Raw genomic sequence first — 15,378 nt, 5'->3', positions numbered from 1 at the left:
ACACAAATTAAAAAGTTAGTTTAATAATATTGGTTTCATAAAAAATTCAATAATCACTAAAGTATACTCCACTACAACTACAATAATCACGACATCAATTTTGCATTGAGACTATGCACTTATTTTTTTTCAAGGGAACTATGTACGCATTTATCTTAAAAAAAATATGAGGATTGAAGAGATAATGATTAAATTGAGTTTAATCTAGAGATCCTCGAATTTAGTTCTTTCTTGATTATAAATAAGCCAATATATATATATACACACTTGCATTTTATTTATCTAAACACAATTAATTTAGAAACATGCAGTGTATGTAAAATCAACAAATCATCATCACGTAACACGTTTCATATTCTATGAGAAGAAGCACCCACTCACCTTTCCACATATACGGAGCTTATGAAATCATCAACATTATTCAACTATTATGAAATTTAAAAAAACTAATCTTTTAAGCTTCAACAAGCACAATTTCTCTATGATTTTAATAGATTTACCATCATACTAACACGTACAATTTCAGCAACATTAGATTACTTAAAATGCTCAAACCACGACACCTATCTAAAACAAACAACCAAGTAATTTAAACATTTTCATCGGAGATTTGATGAATAAACATTTCAATGGAGAATTATAGCAAGCGGTTCAAATCTGGACATGTAGATTGATCAAAAAACAGGACAAAGATTGTCCTCAACAACATGTCCACCCCATAAAACAAAAACAAAAAACTATCCATAATCCATATGCCTTAAAACATGATCAGCTGATCCATAAGCTTTCTTTTCTTGTAATTGGCCTTAAAACAATGTTGTCTAAGCCTTTTGGTATGATCTTGCAATTGCATATCTGGCATCTCCTCCACCAGCTTCATTTCCTCTTCCAATTTCTCGATATCCATAAACTTTTCATCACTACGTAAACCATCCTCTTTCCCTAGCTCCTGCAACCAAATCCAACAAAATTAAAACATATATACTCACCATAAACAATCAACATAATACTATTATATACTTTTTGGTAGGATATTTCTTTGTTATGTACCTGAATATTATTGATCAAGGTTTGAAGGCTCATGAGTTTTCTATGGGGCCACCTACGAATACCCAATTCCCTACATCTTTTTTTCAAATGTGTGAGGCCCACATTGAGTTCTCTTGCAGCTTGTGTTATTGGCATATAAAAATACTGAGATATAATCTTCCTTGACAAATTCTTTGTATTACCATCACTAATCCTCTCTACTCTTTCTGGCTTAACCTCCACGACCTCTTTCTTAATTTCATTTCCACTATTTTCATTAGTGTAACATAAATACAATTTGTCAGAACCAAACGCTGCATCGTTGATAATTTCTCTCCAGTCACCAAATCCTTTCTCCACATCATAAGAAATTCCATAGTCATCTGCAGCCACAGTATTAATCAGAAGATATAACCAAAATTTAAATTGAGAATGTGGCATGGTTTGATGATAACCTTCGAGGCTTGGCATTGGTTCAATGTATAAAGGGTTATGAGGGGAATTACACTTCATAAGCTCCTCAAATTCCAAACCATCATCGTGTATGGGAAATTTGTCATTCATTAGTAAATACTCACTAATGATTCCACTGCAAAAATTAAATAAAATTTCCAATGAGTACTCAGATACAAAAGTAACAAATTTTTTCATGGCGACATAATGTAAGAAAGAAATGTAAACACAAGTGTCATGATCACTTACCTGTTAGGAAATTGGAAGTTATATGAAAATGGCTTTTCATTTTTGTGATGGAAAAGGTCACAGTCACAACAAGTAAGTGGCTTACTCTCCATTGTCAATATATTAATATAGATGAAAATACTAAGAATGTTTTAGAGGAAATAAAGTTTCTTGAGTAAAGAAACTGATTCTTTGAAGTTGTGGAAGATGAAAAAAATGGCAGCAATATATATGAAGTGTAGAGTGAAAAAGATGACGATGATGATGAGAGTGTATTAATGATGATAATTATTGCACTAATGAGGCAATTACTTGGAATATGTTCGCGCCGGCTTGTATGCGTGAATGGGTTTTAATGGCGTGTGAGAGAGTTACAAGATGATAATGTTATTTACGAGAAAATTAACTCGCCGTTTTTTTTTTTCTTTCACTTTATTTTTTATTTTAATGTTGTCCTTCAATCATCATCATAAAGTAAAACTGATCAGGAAAAAAAAAAAGTTTCGAAGTTTTTACTGTACTCAGTTGATCGCGTGGATCAGGAACCTTTTGATCTTTTTGCATTTGATCCGATAGTAGCAAGATGCATGATTAGGTCTACTAATTAAGTGCTGTTTGTAGCATTGGACTATTCTTGCTGTAGAGTTTAGACAAATTAATCATTATCCATGAATTTTACTTTTTGATTGAGCAAATTAAATTGAAGGCAAAGAACGATTATCCATGCATGAGTTTTTATTTCTTGTTGTTGTTTTGTTTTGGTGTGGTTATGCATGCGAATGTGCAGTCGTCTCTATCTATGAGAAAATTTTAGAAGCTTACGCAGCGCAAGACAAATAAGAATAAGCAGAACAAGACTTAATTTCATTTTGTTTTAATGAAATCATTCTTTTTTTTTTAAGGAGAAATCATTCTCAAAATACACTTAAATTCATTTAATTTTTATTGTATAGCTTTATTAAAAAGTTTCCATGAAGTGTATTTTGTGACGCGATTATTTTTTATCACAACAAGAAAATTAAATAGAATTGTTTCTTATATAAAGAACCGGATGAAATGTACTATTTAAAAAATAATAAATACATCTAAACATTAAAGAATAATTTTATATATAAATATAAACAAATTTTTGTAAAGACAAAATTTATGTGCATTTTTTTAAGTGCTTTTAGTATGGTAATTTTTTTTAGAACAAACTTTGAAAAAATCACGGATTTGAGAACTCATCCTTTGTTGAGAGGCGGATTTGAAAAATCATGGTTAATGTAATTTTTTTTTGTTGATAAAATGGCTAGTTTAATTAAATACTATATCATATGAAAAACATTTAAGAAAATATATCTAAATTTTTTTCTCAAACACAACCAACGTCGAAAAACTGAGAAGACTGGATAAAATGGAAACAAGAGTCTTTTAACCTAGCATAGTTACTCCCTCTAAAATGAAATATAATTGAAAAGACAATGTATGTGGTTAAAAATTTAATCCACATACTTTCAACAATCATTTTTGGTTATACTATTATCATTTCAGAGAGGGTACTAATTTTGGGAAACGCAATCATCGACTAGTAGAGTCAGGTTCAAATTTGACTGTGAATGATTTATATTAGAAGCATGAGAAATTTTTCATGACATGATATACTTTCTCTGTGATGAACTATGGATCGATCCTCATTTATAAATTCTTCAAATATCAGAATAAGGTTTCCTGATCAATGTATGCATATGCACGTTTACTGTTTTCTTCTGTGCGATAATATCATGATCAAATTAAGCTGAATACACTTGAGCACGACCATGACACTGTGCTTTCGGTCACCAATTTCCTAGAAACTCTAGCCTAAAAAAAATAAAAATTCCTAGAATCTTTTTTTTTTGAGCAAAAAAATTCCTAGAATCTACTTGTAGCAATTACTTACTACGTTGATTACAATTGGCCCGTATTATTTTTGGTATAATACAAACTAATGGACACATATAGACAAGTCTATTTAATCCTTCCTTTTTTGTCCCTTGCATGATTAATTTTTGCGTTTAACTTTTTATCGGACATTTGATTCTACTCAATGTCAATTTCGGTAGATTAGTTTAGTTAAAAAAAAAAGAGATTGTTGTACAATGTCCTCCAGGCATTGGTTAAACAATCAAAATAAGTAACTTTTTATTTTTATTTTTATAAAAAGTAGTGTAATTATTATTTAATCAAAAGTCAAAATTTATATTTTCAAGACAAATTTTCTATTTATAGTTTCTTTAACCTCCTTCAAAAATAATTTTTTTTTAACCATTATTCTGAGAGTACTAGTTAGCAAGACCAAAAAACAAAACCGAAAGAATGATATCCTTCTACTAGCAGTATCAAGAAAGAAAAACAATAAAATGATATCCATGGAAATGTAACATACTCATAAAAAAGCATTAATGATTTATTACCTTATGTTATGAAATGGAAATGGTGATGGACGATGGCTCTCCCTCCATAATACTAATAATTTTTTTTCTTCATGCTAAGTGCTCTAAAAACACAAGTTAAAAAACTTAAAATAGAATTAAAAAATAAATTTTGTAATGAAAAGTTATAATACTCACTCTCTTGAGTTATAGATACTCACAAGCCTATTTATATTGAAAAATAAATTTCCAAAAAATAATTTTGAGAAGGGTTTTAAATATTTTCCTTTGTTTTCTTGAGTTTAACTTGGTTGATAGATGCATTGCATAATATATATGCAGAGGTTGTAGTTTAAATCTTTAACATCCCACTTATTCATATTAAAAAGGTGAATTTATAGCACTAAACTAGTTGGAAAAAGAAAAGAAAAAAGTAATGCTAACAACATTCTCTTTTGAACATCTTCTCTAATGCTCACTTTCTTATTGGTTTAAATCATTGTGAGTCTACGCTTTGAAAATTGAACCTACATAAAGTGGTGGAACATATATTGATTTTATCCAATAAAAGAGTAAGTGCTAGAGAAAGTGTCGAAAAGTGAGTGTTGTTAGCATTCTTCAATACAAAAATAGATACACCTCCACTTTCTTTTGAATATTCACCCTCTTATTACATGAAATCTATATTAGTCCATACTTTGGTAATATGCACCATATAAAGTGATGAGACCACATGAGTTTCATCAAATAAAATAGCGACAGAAGAAAAAAAAAATCTTTAACGCTTCTTTAACCATTATTTTTTCAAATCATATCTTTTACTTACACTCTTAAATAAGTTATTTTTCCAATGCTAATAAGGATAAATTTTTTAAAATCACACCTAATTTCCTTTTTCAATATAGAATTAATTAAGTGCATTTCTTAATGAAAAATGGTGCATAATGCGGATAACATGATCACGATGACATCACTGACACTGACACGGTAAACACATACAATTGTAAAGTCTCTACTTTTTGAGCTAGGGTTATCTCCATTTATTTATTACTCACTCAATTTCTTTCATCTTGAGGGATGAATACACAAGGAAGTTTTTAGAAAAAGCATACTCCCTCCGTCTCTAAATTATAGTCGTTTAAGGTTTGTGCATGGTTATTAAGGAAATGATTGATTGTGTTGATTTCAATGGTAAAATTAATATCATTTACAAAAATACCCTTATTAATTGTAGTTAGTGGAGTAGTTAAGTTGGATGAAATTCAATAAATAAAGGTATAGTAATGGAAAAAAAAATAATAAATGCTGCATTGGTATTCTAAAGTGACAATTATTTTGAGAAAAAGAAAAAATGCTAAAGAGACTATTATTGTGAGACGGAGGGAGTAATAATTAATAGTGACACTTAATTAAAGGAAATCTAATGGTGACACTTAATTCAAAATGCATTAGGGATTTTGGATCGCGAAAAATTCAGACTCTCTTTTAGTTTGTGTGAAATTGTCAAAACGATCTACAATTTGTGACCAAGAGAGTACTACCTTTTATACTCGATTATATGGAGTAGTATTTAATTTATTTTCTCAATTTTATGTAAAAAAATGAAATATATATATCAATACTTTCGTAAAAAAATTATTAGTCACTTTAATAATTTCACACAAATTACAAGTTACTTTAAATGAGAAAGTATTTTTTAACTGTGAGAAAGAGAATTTATTAGTAACTATACAAAAATATTTTCATAAACTAATGATATTTTAGTTTTATTCTTTTTTGAAGAAACCAAACAATAATTCATTACTATGTGATTTATAAGTACAAGGAGTGTAAATATTTTCATAATTGCTTATGGAAGACTAATATGTTCTTCATTTTCCAAATTGAGCAAACAAATACAAACCAGATTAGATCAAATATATCCTGTCCTTGCCGTCTAAATATACACAAACCTACAAATTGATGACATGATCAATAGCAACAAAAGAAAAAGAAAAAAATACTCCAATTACCCTGCCAACACAAAATGAAACTCCACAGATTAGCAAAAATTGAACAATCAAAGAATATTGGAGAAGAATATGGTCCTTGGGTTCCGTTTATTGGAACTTTGTTCCTATTTATTTTTGTTTCGAATTTGTTTCGAATTGGTCAGGGGTTCTTTTGCCTTGGAAAATTATAAAGTTACCTCATGGAGAATTAGCTGTACTCATAAATGATATAAATACTACCGTTGCATTAACTTTACTTACGTAAGTAGCTATTTCTATGCGGGTATTTCAAAAAAAGGATTGGCTTATTTTGATAAATACATCCAACCAACTCCAATTCTTTTACCGATTAACATCTTAGAAGATTTTACAAAATTCTTATCGCTTAGTTTTCGACTTTTCGAAAATATATTAGCTGATGAATTAGTAGTTGTTGTTCTTGTTTCGTTAGTACCTTTAGTAGTTCCTATACCTGTTATGTTTCTGGGATTATTTACAAGCGGTATTCAAGCTCTTATTTTTGCTACCTTAGCTGCGGCTTATATAGGTGAATCCATGGAAGGCCATCATTGATTAGTTATCAAAATAGTCTTTTTTTGACCAATTTGTATTTTACTCCAATGAATATTATTTTTATTTATTATTTTGTTTATTCAATTAGAACTATAAACATATTCAACCCTGTTATTAGTATATTAATTAATTAATTAAAATTCTTATTAGATGTCAAAATTTGTTGTGAATTCGACGAAAAATCACACCAATAACAACTTGATGTGTGGAGCAAGGGATAATTAAGCAACCAAAATCAAAGCGTATGGAATAATAAAATACGAGCCAAAAGTAGAAAAACAACTGTGAGAAGAACAAAAGAAGAAGAAGAACACAAAGGAATTTGTTGACCCAGTTCGGTCCAATCTGACCTAGTCTGGGGGAGAGAGCAGCCCTCCGATCCACTATTTGATGAGTAACGTTACAAAGAGAAATCAATGAGTTACAAGAATAGTCTTCCGCCTAATTCTACCCAAAGTCCCAATCTCTTCCCGTAACCAAGAGACTCCAATCCTAATAGTGTTTCTCTCTATCTCAATCTCTCCAAGTTTGCTTTGATACAAGGTCTATATTTATAGTAAAAGTCCTGCTTAAAATCTATAACAAATCTGCCTAAAATTTGTAACAAATCTATAACAAAAACTGTAACAAATCTGCTCCCAAAAATATGTTTTATTTTTATCCGCCAGCGCACCATCGTGCCACGATGCGACCCCATCGTGCCACGATTTTTCCAGTGCCTTGCCCAAAAAACTAAAACCTCCATCGTGCCGCGAAGCCCAGCTGTCGTGCCACGATTGTGCAGAAACCTGATTTTAAGTTAACTCTCACAATTCTCCACCTTGACTTCAAATCAGTGATGATGCCGATCATCAACCTCCTTGCTGCTCAAACCCTTGCTTCCCACTACTCCAAGTAGCTCCACAAGTTTACACCATCAACCTCTTCAGCCATCGGAATGTCTTCCGCCTTCTCGAAGATGCTTGTAGTCCAACTACGCTAGGAATTTCAGGTAGTTCTACAAGACTTATACCATAACCTCTTCAATACGAGACATCTCCCGCTTTCCTTGAAGATCTACTTGTACCCAATCACCCTTGGCTTTTAGAGTAATCCACAAGTATACACCTCAACCCCTTCAGCCCTCGGAATGTCTTCCGCCTTCTCGAAGGTCCTTGTAGTCCAACTACACTAGGAGTTTTAGGTAGTCCCACAAGCATTCACCATACCGTCTTCAGCGCAGAACATCTCCCGCTTCCTTGAAGATCACCTTGCATCCAATCACTCTTGGCTTTTAGAGTAATTTCGCAAGCCGTGCTACACATTCTCCAACTTCATGAAGAAATCCCTTGCTCACCATAGAGCATAGCACCCAAGGTCCTTCATAGTCGTACCATTACCGGTGTGTTCAACTCCACCTCACGCTGAGCGTGCTCTACCTCAACTAGCAAATGCGTACATCCCACTATGTCTTCAACCTTGAAACTCCACCTCAACAGGTAGATCCTGAGTATTCTTACCACCGCCTCTCCAGGCTGATGTTGAGTGTTTAACGTCTCTCCAGACGACCCACCGCTCCACTAGGCATCAATCCCAAGGTGAGACACATCACCTTCTTCTTCCTCCAAACAACACCACACCATCAGAGCACCCGCATCCTCATAACCCTCAGAGACAATTTGTGCGGAATTACCATTAATCTCCGGACAATCCTTCTTGAAGTGACCCATCTTATGACAGTTAAAGCATTCAAACCTTGACTTGTTTCCACTCTTTCTCCGGTTACCTCTACCTCCACCATTCCCTCTTGTGACACTTAGGCCATCACCGTATTCATGAGTCAAGTCCTTGGACTTGGTCAACTCCTTGGTTCTCAAAGCCGCTTGAACTTCTTCCAAGGTAACAGTGCCTTCCTTGCCATAGAGCATGGTATCTTTGAACGATTCAAAAGATTTCGGTAGAGCACACAACAAGAGTATAGCTTTATCCTCGTCCTCAAGTTGCACCTCAATATTCTCCAAGTCATCTAGGATTTTGTTGAACTCCGTAAGTTGCTCCATGATGGCCTTTGACTCTACCATCCTGAATGAGTAGAGTTGTTGCTTTAGGAATTGCCGATGAGCCAAAGACTTTGTCATATACAAAGATTCCAACTTTGCCCATATCGATGCCGCGGTTGCTTCCTTTGCTACTTCTCTCAAAACTTTATCCCCGAGGCACAAGACAACGGCACTCCGGGCCTTGTCCACCATCTCGGTCTTCTCCGCTTGTGACATGGTGACCGGTAACGAACCTTCACCCTTCAAAGCTTTCTCACACTTCTGCTGTATTAACACCGCTTCCATCTTTACCTTCCATAACCCGAAATCGTTATCTCCGGTAAACTTCTCGATATCCCACTTTGAACCCATGGTACTTAATTATCCTTCGACCCTTTGCCCCACGGTGGGCGCCAATTGTTGTGAATTCGACGAAAAATCACACCAATAACAACTTGATGTGTGGAGCAAGGGATAATTAAGCAACCAAAATCAAAGCGCATGGAATAATAAAATACGAGCCAAAAGTAGAAAAACAACTGTGAGAAGAACAAAAGAAGAAGAAGAACACAAAGGAATTTGTTGACCCAGTTCGGTCCAATCTGACCTAGTCTGGGGGAGAGAGCAGCCCTCCGATCCACTATTTGATGAGTAACGTTACAAAGAGAAATCAATGAGTTACAAGAATAGTCTTCCGCCTAATTCTACCCAAAGTCCCAATCTCTTCCCGTAACCAAGAGACTCCAATCCTAATAGTGTTTCTCTCTATCTCAATCTCTCCAAGTTTGCTTTGATACAAGGTCTATATTTATAGTAAAAGTCCTGCTTAAAATCTATAACAAATCTGCCTAAAATTTGTAACAAATCTGTAACAAAAACTGTAACAAATCTGCTCCCAAAAATATGTTTTATTTTTATCCGCCAGCGCACCATCGTGCCACGATGCGACCCCATCGTGCCACGATTTTTCCAGTGCCTTGCCCAAAAAACTAAAACCTCCATCGTGCCGCGAAGCCCAGCTGTCGTGCCACGATTGTGCAGAAACCTGATTTTAAGTTAACTCTCACAAAATTGATGAGTATATTAATTATTAGTATATTATATTTAATTAATATTAGAAATATTAGATTGAGAACTATAATTTCGGATGATATCTAAGTTGTTTACGACATGTGATTAAAAAAAAAAAGATGTTATATCGAACTACAAAATATTTCCGTTTCATTCGTTCACATTTAATAATTGACAAAAGTTTATTTGATTTTCCTAAAATAAAATAAAATTCGAATATTTCCACAAGAGCCTGTTTGAAACACTTCCCAAAAACTCTTTTTTAGTTTTTAAAAATTTGAAAATTAAAAATTTTTTTGGTAAACTATTTTTAAAATTACAGATTTGGAAAATTTTTTGGTTTTGGGGACTAAAACTAAAACATGTAAAATAATAACTATTGTGAGAAGATGATTTATATATTTCAAAAACTGAAAACAAAAACTGTTTCAAACAGGCTATAATGTCCAGCTTCTTTCTCACCACGCTACCAAAACACAGATTACCATTCAAAACTAAAACACTTGTTTTTAACTAATTATCTTTTGTATGCAACTGATCATATTACAGTCGCTAAGAAAATAAAGAACATTCAATGGGACCTTCTTGTTCCAAATCATATTATGGAGTAATAGTCATTTTTCTTCTTCAACGTGCCGCATCAAGACTTTGTAAGCATGTTTTACAAAGTGCACTTCATTTTTAACATTATGGCAATACAAGTTGTTCGACATGAGGTGGACTAGAGATTCTAATGGAAATTTCATCGCAAGTTTCTACACTAAGGTTGATTCATGTAATGCTGTTTGGAAGAAGTTTTGAGCTCTTCACTTGAGAATAAAGCTTGCTAAAGACTTACTTCTCCCTCAAGTTATTTTTGGAACGTATTCTGAAGTGGTTGTCAACATTGTGTCTTCCATAAGAACTACATTTGTTTCCTTCAACCTCTTTTAGATAATATTATTTTTCTTATCCTGCAACGGAATTGAAGAACTTCTCTTGTTCATATCTACCATGAAGTCAAAAAGTGTGCTGATTTACTCTTTAATAAGGGCCGGTCTACTACTACTTTCTCTTAAGTTATATTTGGGCTATGTTTTCCCTTTGCTTAATTTGTACTATTTGTGTTTGCACCCCCCCTAGCCTTCCCGTAGTAGTTTAATTCTTCCTTTAAAAAAAGAGACTTAAGTGACTGTTGCGCTTCTGATCAAATAAGAACCAAAACACTTGTTAATGCTGTTATTCAACGAACATGTATTGAACCAAAACACAAACATTATCAGAGAACCAAATACTGTTGCGCTTCAATACAGACCTCTGATAATATCATCACATAGTACTAGATTAGTGCCATGTTATTCAACGAACATGCATTGAAGAGACAATTTTAGCAAAGGATCAGGGCTTAAATAAAAAAGTCAAATATGTATTTTACATAATACTACATCTACTAGCTGTTTACTACCGGCAGGAAACATGAAACAAGCTTAGTTAAGTATACAGAAAAACATTATAATCTTAAAAAAACACATCCATGACCAGCAATAGATTAGTCACTCAATGTCTAGGTTTTCCCTTTCCCCCGTGTCCGCGTGCACCTCCTCTCCCACCACCACCGCGATGCTTTCCTTTACCAGAACCACCTAATGCTCTGTTTGCATCGTGTTTCACTTGCATTGCTTCTGGCAAGGGAAGAATATGATCCACACATTTACGGAAGCTAAAATCATCAGCTGATTCATCCTCCCTAACGAGAAAAAAACACTTGCTTTTCCATGTAGGATGCTTGCGAACTTGGAAAGCACGGATTTTTCCCCCAATCTTTTGATCAGGCTCTGGATGACCTTTCATGAGCAATTCTAGTAACATCGTATGTTCATACTGCCACATAAAACAACCCAAAGTCAATCCAATTAGTAACAAAAAAACTTAGGTTGTCACTAGCGAGTTCTTCATGATACTACACTGTAACATTACAGAGACATCATAACAAGATTGAAAGCTCAGTTTACAAATTCTGGGGCAATTAATTTTCAAGCAAGCAGTTTAATCCTGACATGTTGATATATAAATGAAATTTTAAATCATCGCGTAATTGCATATAAAACCATTTCACAGACCCCTGTGTAATACCAGCTCGAATTCTCTGCAGCTCAATGCAGTCCAAGGTCAGATGTTGGATTAACCTAGCAGCCGAAAGTTCTACTCTTACAGCCGGTGCAAGTTCAAAACCCTCAATTCATGGAAGCACTAAAAACAAAATAAGGATTTTGAAGTGTTTTTTTTTTTTTTTTAGTAATTTATTCATGTGCTTCCTCTCATTTTAGGCTTTGTTTGTGAGTTTGGAGGGGCGGGGCTTTGGAAAAAAGGAAGGAGCAAGTGGACGAAATTGAGGATTTTGTTGTGAGGATTCAGGGTTATTTTTTTCATAATAAAAAATCTTCCTCATTAGGGGAAACTCAAAAAGTTGTATTGGAGAAGGATTTTGGTGGGTTTATATGAATTCTTCAATTAAATCTATGTTGTTATAATACTCTTTCAAAAAAATGTGAAAGATTTCTCCATTTTTCCCTTTATTTCCCACCCCTCAAAGCTCTCTCCTCCCTTCCCCTCAAAACTCCCAAACAAAGCCTACAAAACTTAGACTTTATTAATTTAGGAGTTAGAAGGGAAAGGGACGGGAGGGCTTTGGAGGAAAGGGGAGAAAGAGAAACATAGGAGAATCCGTCACTTTTATCGGGGAATCTCTCGTTATCCTCAAAGCCCTCGTCTCATTTTCCTCTAAACTCTCAATGAAAGTCTAAACGGCTAGGTCTCTCCCTCTGCTCGCCTTCTACTCTCAATGAAAACACAGCCTTATAAGTTCAGTAACATTTCCGTATACCATTCAATCCAATTCACAAATTTGCAACCCCTTCACATCAATACTACTAAAGGGTTGAACTCTGAAGCTCTAGAAACTAAATGACTTAAATGTATAAAGCTAAAATGTTCCAAACAAAACAGGCACGAAGACTCAAATCACCCACAACATAATATCATTAACATCAAAATAATGTCAATTTAAGGGATAATGCAAAAGTGATAAGTAATTAGATAGACGAATTGCTAACCTTGTTAACATTAAGATTAGGACCCCAAGCATGAAGAAAACTGTTGAAATAATCGAACAACTCCAAAGAAGAGCCGAAAGTTTTGTAACCCAATTTCACAGGGCCTGATGGTTTCTTCTCTTCTTCTCCTTCTTCATCCTCTTCCACTTCTGCTTCCACCTTTTGCTTCTTGGTAACACGTTTTTCGTCGTCATCTCTGGCACGCTTCTGATTGGACTCGTCGTTCGCTTCTGAATCGATGGCGGTAACCTCCGCGAGTTCAGCGTTTTCAATAACCATGTCTACGGCGACGGTGGCGTTGGACTCTACGATTTGTGGTTCTGGTGCAGCGGTTTCCGTCATTTTTGTTCGAATGTGAGGGTTCTCTTGTTCAATAAACCCTGTAAACTTTTTAGATTATACTCCTCCGTTCCTCCATCCCAAATTGTATGTGATTAGAAAAATAATTTGTCTCAAATTGTATGTCACTTTATAATACCAATGAAATATTAATGTTATTTTTTCTATTATATCCTTAATTATTTATTTCTCTTTCTTTTTTTAATTCTTTTATTTATTTTTCCTATATCATTTATTAAGGACAATTTTGTAAAACAACTCATAATATCTATTTCCCACACAATATTAATTACATTTCTTAATATGTGTAAAATATCCAAAACGTCATACAATTTAGAATGGAGGGAGTATAATTTAATAAACATTAAATGCACATTAAAACTGTTTAAAACATTCTCTAAATACACTTCTTAAAAAAAAAAAAAATTCTAAATACACAAAAAAAATTTAGATTTTATTTATAATTTAAATAAAGTGCGTAAGAAAGTTGGATGATAAGAAAATAAACGGTCTTCAACTAAATTATATGAGTATAACCGAAGAATATACATTAAACCACGGTATTTCAGTTAGGTCCAATGTGGAAAGGGAAAAAAAATCAACACTTTTTTCTTGCCATTTGGTGTTCATTGATATGAAATGGAACTTGAATCACAATTGCTTTTTCTTGTCATTTTTTGTTCTTTGATATGAAATGGAAAAAGAAAAGCTTCTTCCATTTTAATATGTGGCAGTTTTTTTTAGTTCTATGTTGGGTTAAGTAGAGTTACAATGACTCTTGAAGAAAACAGCCCTTGTTTTTGAACTTTTTTTTTTTTTTTTTTAAATTTTATTTGTAAATAATTAATTACTAATCATTTATAAATTCATAAAATAATAAAAGAATTTGAATTTTCAAGAATTAACAAATAGTGACATGACATTCACATAACATTAAAATGTATGCTACGTCACCACCGGAAAAAATGTATGCTACGTTAGCTTAAATTATCCCACATCATCAATTTTCGGTCAAATTTTGGGTTGTACAATTATAACTTTTTTAAGGCTTAAATATGCAAACCGTCCATGTAATTTCGCGCATTTTTGCAATTCGTCCCTATATCTTTTTTTATTTCAAAACTCTCCTTGTAAGCTTTTTTCGTTTTGCAAATGGTCCTTCCCGTTAACTCCCGTTACAAAAACGGCGAGGTGGCAGACGGAGACACACGTGGCTTACGGTAACTTGGCAAAAGGAGGTTTACGTGTCAATAGAGTTGGGTAGTGGCTAGATTGAGGGACCAAAAAGAAAAACGAAAAAGTGCAAAGGGATGAAATTAAAAAGTCGTAAATATCAAATAATTTGATGAGTCATCCTGTCTTTTGATTTCCCCCCTATTTATTCAAAAAATGCTCTCATTTTTGCATTTCATCCTTGTGAAATAGGGTTTCAGAGAAGCTAAAAAGTCATGCTGTAAGAACAGAGACGGAGGCGATTTGACGGTGAATCACGGCAACAAAGTGTAATCGACGGTAAAAGAAGTGGTTTTTGGCTTGCGATTGAGGTAGAACATTCTATTCTATCCTCTGTTTTTTTTTCTTGTTATCTTTTGTTTGTTGTTTGAATCAAAAAATCTTTGAATGTTAGTTTATAATGATGTAAAAGAGTAGAATGGATGTCGTTATATGTTGTTTGATGTCGTTTTATACTTGTTTTTGTGTTGTTGTTGCATGTGGTTTTGGTAGAGACGAAGATGAAGGTTTATTAACAAAGTTTATGTTTCTAAAATTTGGCAGGGATGAGTGTGTCAGTTGTATTTCACCATGGGGGTGAATTTGTTAGGGACTACATTTTGTATTACACTGGGGGTCAAGAACACGTAGTTAATGGGATTGATAGGGATAGGTGGTGTTACTTTGAAGCTACTGGTATACTAAAAGAGTTAGGTTATGATTATCACCTTAAGTATCGTTTATGATGGTATGTTATTGAAGATGATAAATACAAAAGGATTGTTGATGATAATGACACTGATGTTGTTGAGAACAAACGTGTGGCTCATTTATATGTTGAACATTCAGTTATAGGGATGGTAGGTTCACATTTGGGGCAGAGTTCTATGGATGTGGGGCAGAGTTCTATGGACTTGGACATGTCAGGGGGAGTTGGAGGTCAAGAAGGTCATTTAGTTGAAGAAGGCACAATGAATGA

At 33.7% G+C, this 15,378-nt stretch overlaps 2 protein-coding genes and 1 pseudogene across 2 annotated transcripts; 1 reads left to right on the top strand and 2 right to left on the bottom strand.

Moving 5' to 3' along the window:
• Positions 1-757: 757 nt before the first annotated feature.
• LOC25480439 (protein RKD4) lies at positions 758-1,823 on the bottom strand. The gene is made up of 3 exons (XM_039832808.1): positions 1,732-1,823; positions 1,051-1,618; positions 758-949 (listed from the first exon to the last, which is right to left on the bottom strand). The coding sequence occupies exons 1-3, from the start codon at positions 1,821-1,823 to the stop codon at positions 758-760; spliced, it is 852 nt and encodes a 283-aa protein (XP_039688742.1).
• Positions 1,824-6,129: 4,306 nt separating this feature from the next.
• On the top strand, positions 6,130-6,786 carry LOC120579986 (ATP synthase subunit a, chloroplastic-like; annotated as a pseudogene).
• Positions 6,787-11,120: 4,334 nt separating this feature from the next.
• LOC25480442 (protein EMBRYO DEFECTIVE 514) lies at positions 11,121-13,265 on the bottom strand. The gene is made up of 2 exons (XM_039833082.1): positions 12,849-13,265; positions 11,121-11,616 (listed from the first exon to the last, which is right to left on the bottom strand). The coding sequence occupies exons 1-2, from the start codon at positions 13,188-13,190 to the stop codon at positions 11,293-11,295; spliced, it is 666 nt and encodes a 221-aa protein (XP_039689016.1). The 5' UTR covers positions 13,191-13,265; the 3' UTR covers positions 11,121-11,292.
• Positions 13,266-15,378: the final 2,113 nt, after the last annotated feature.

This window comes from Medicago truncatula, chromosome 4 (assembly GCF_003473485.1).
Source record: "Medicago truncatula cultivar Jemalong A17 chromosome 4, MtrunA17r5.0-ANR, whole genome shotgun sequence".
NCBI lineage: Eukaryota > Viridiplantae > Streptophyta > Magnoliopsida > Fabales > Fabaceae > Medicago > Medicago truncatula.
This window is presented reverse-complemented; position numbering and strand designations above follow the sequence as displayed.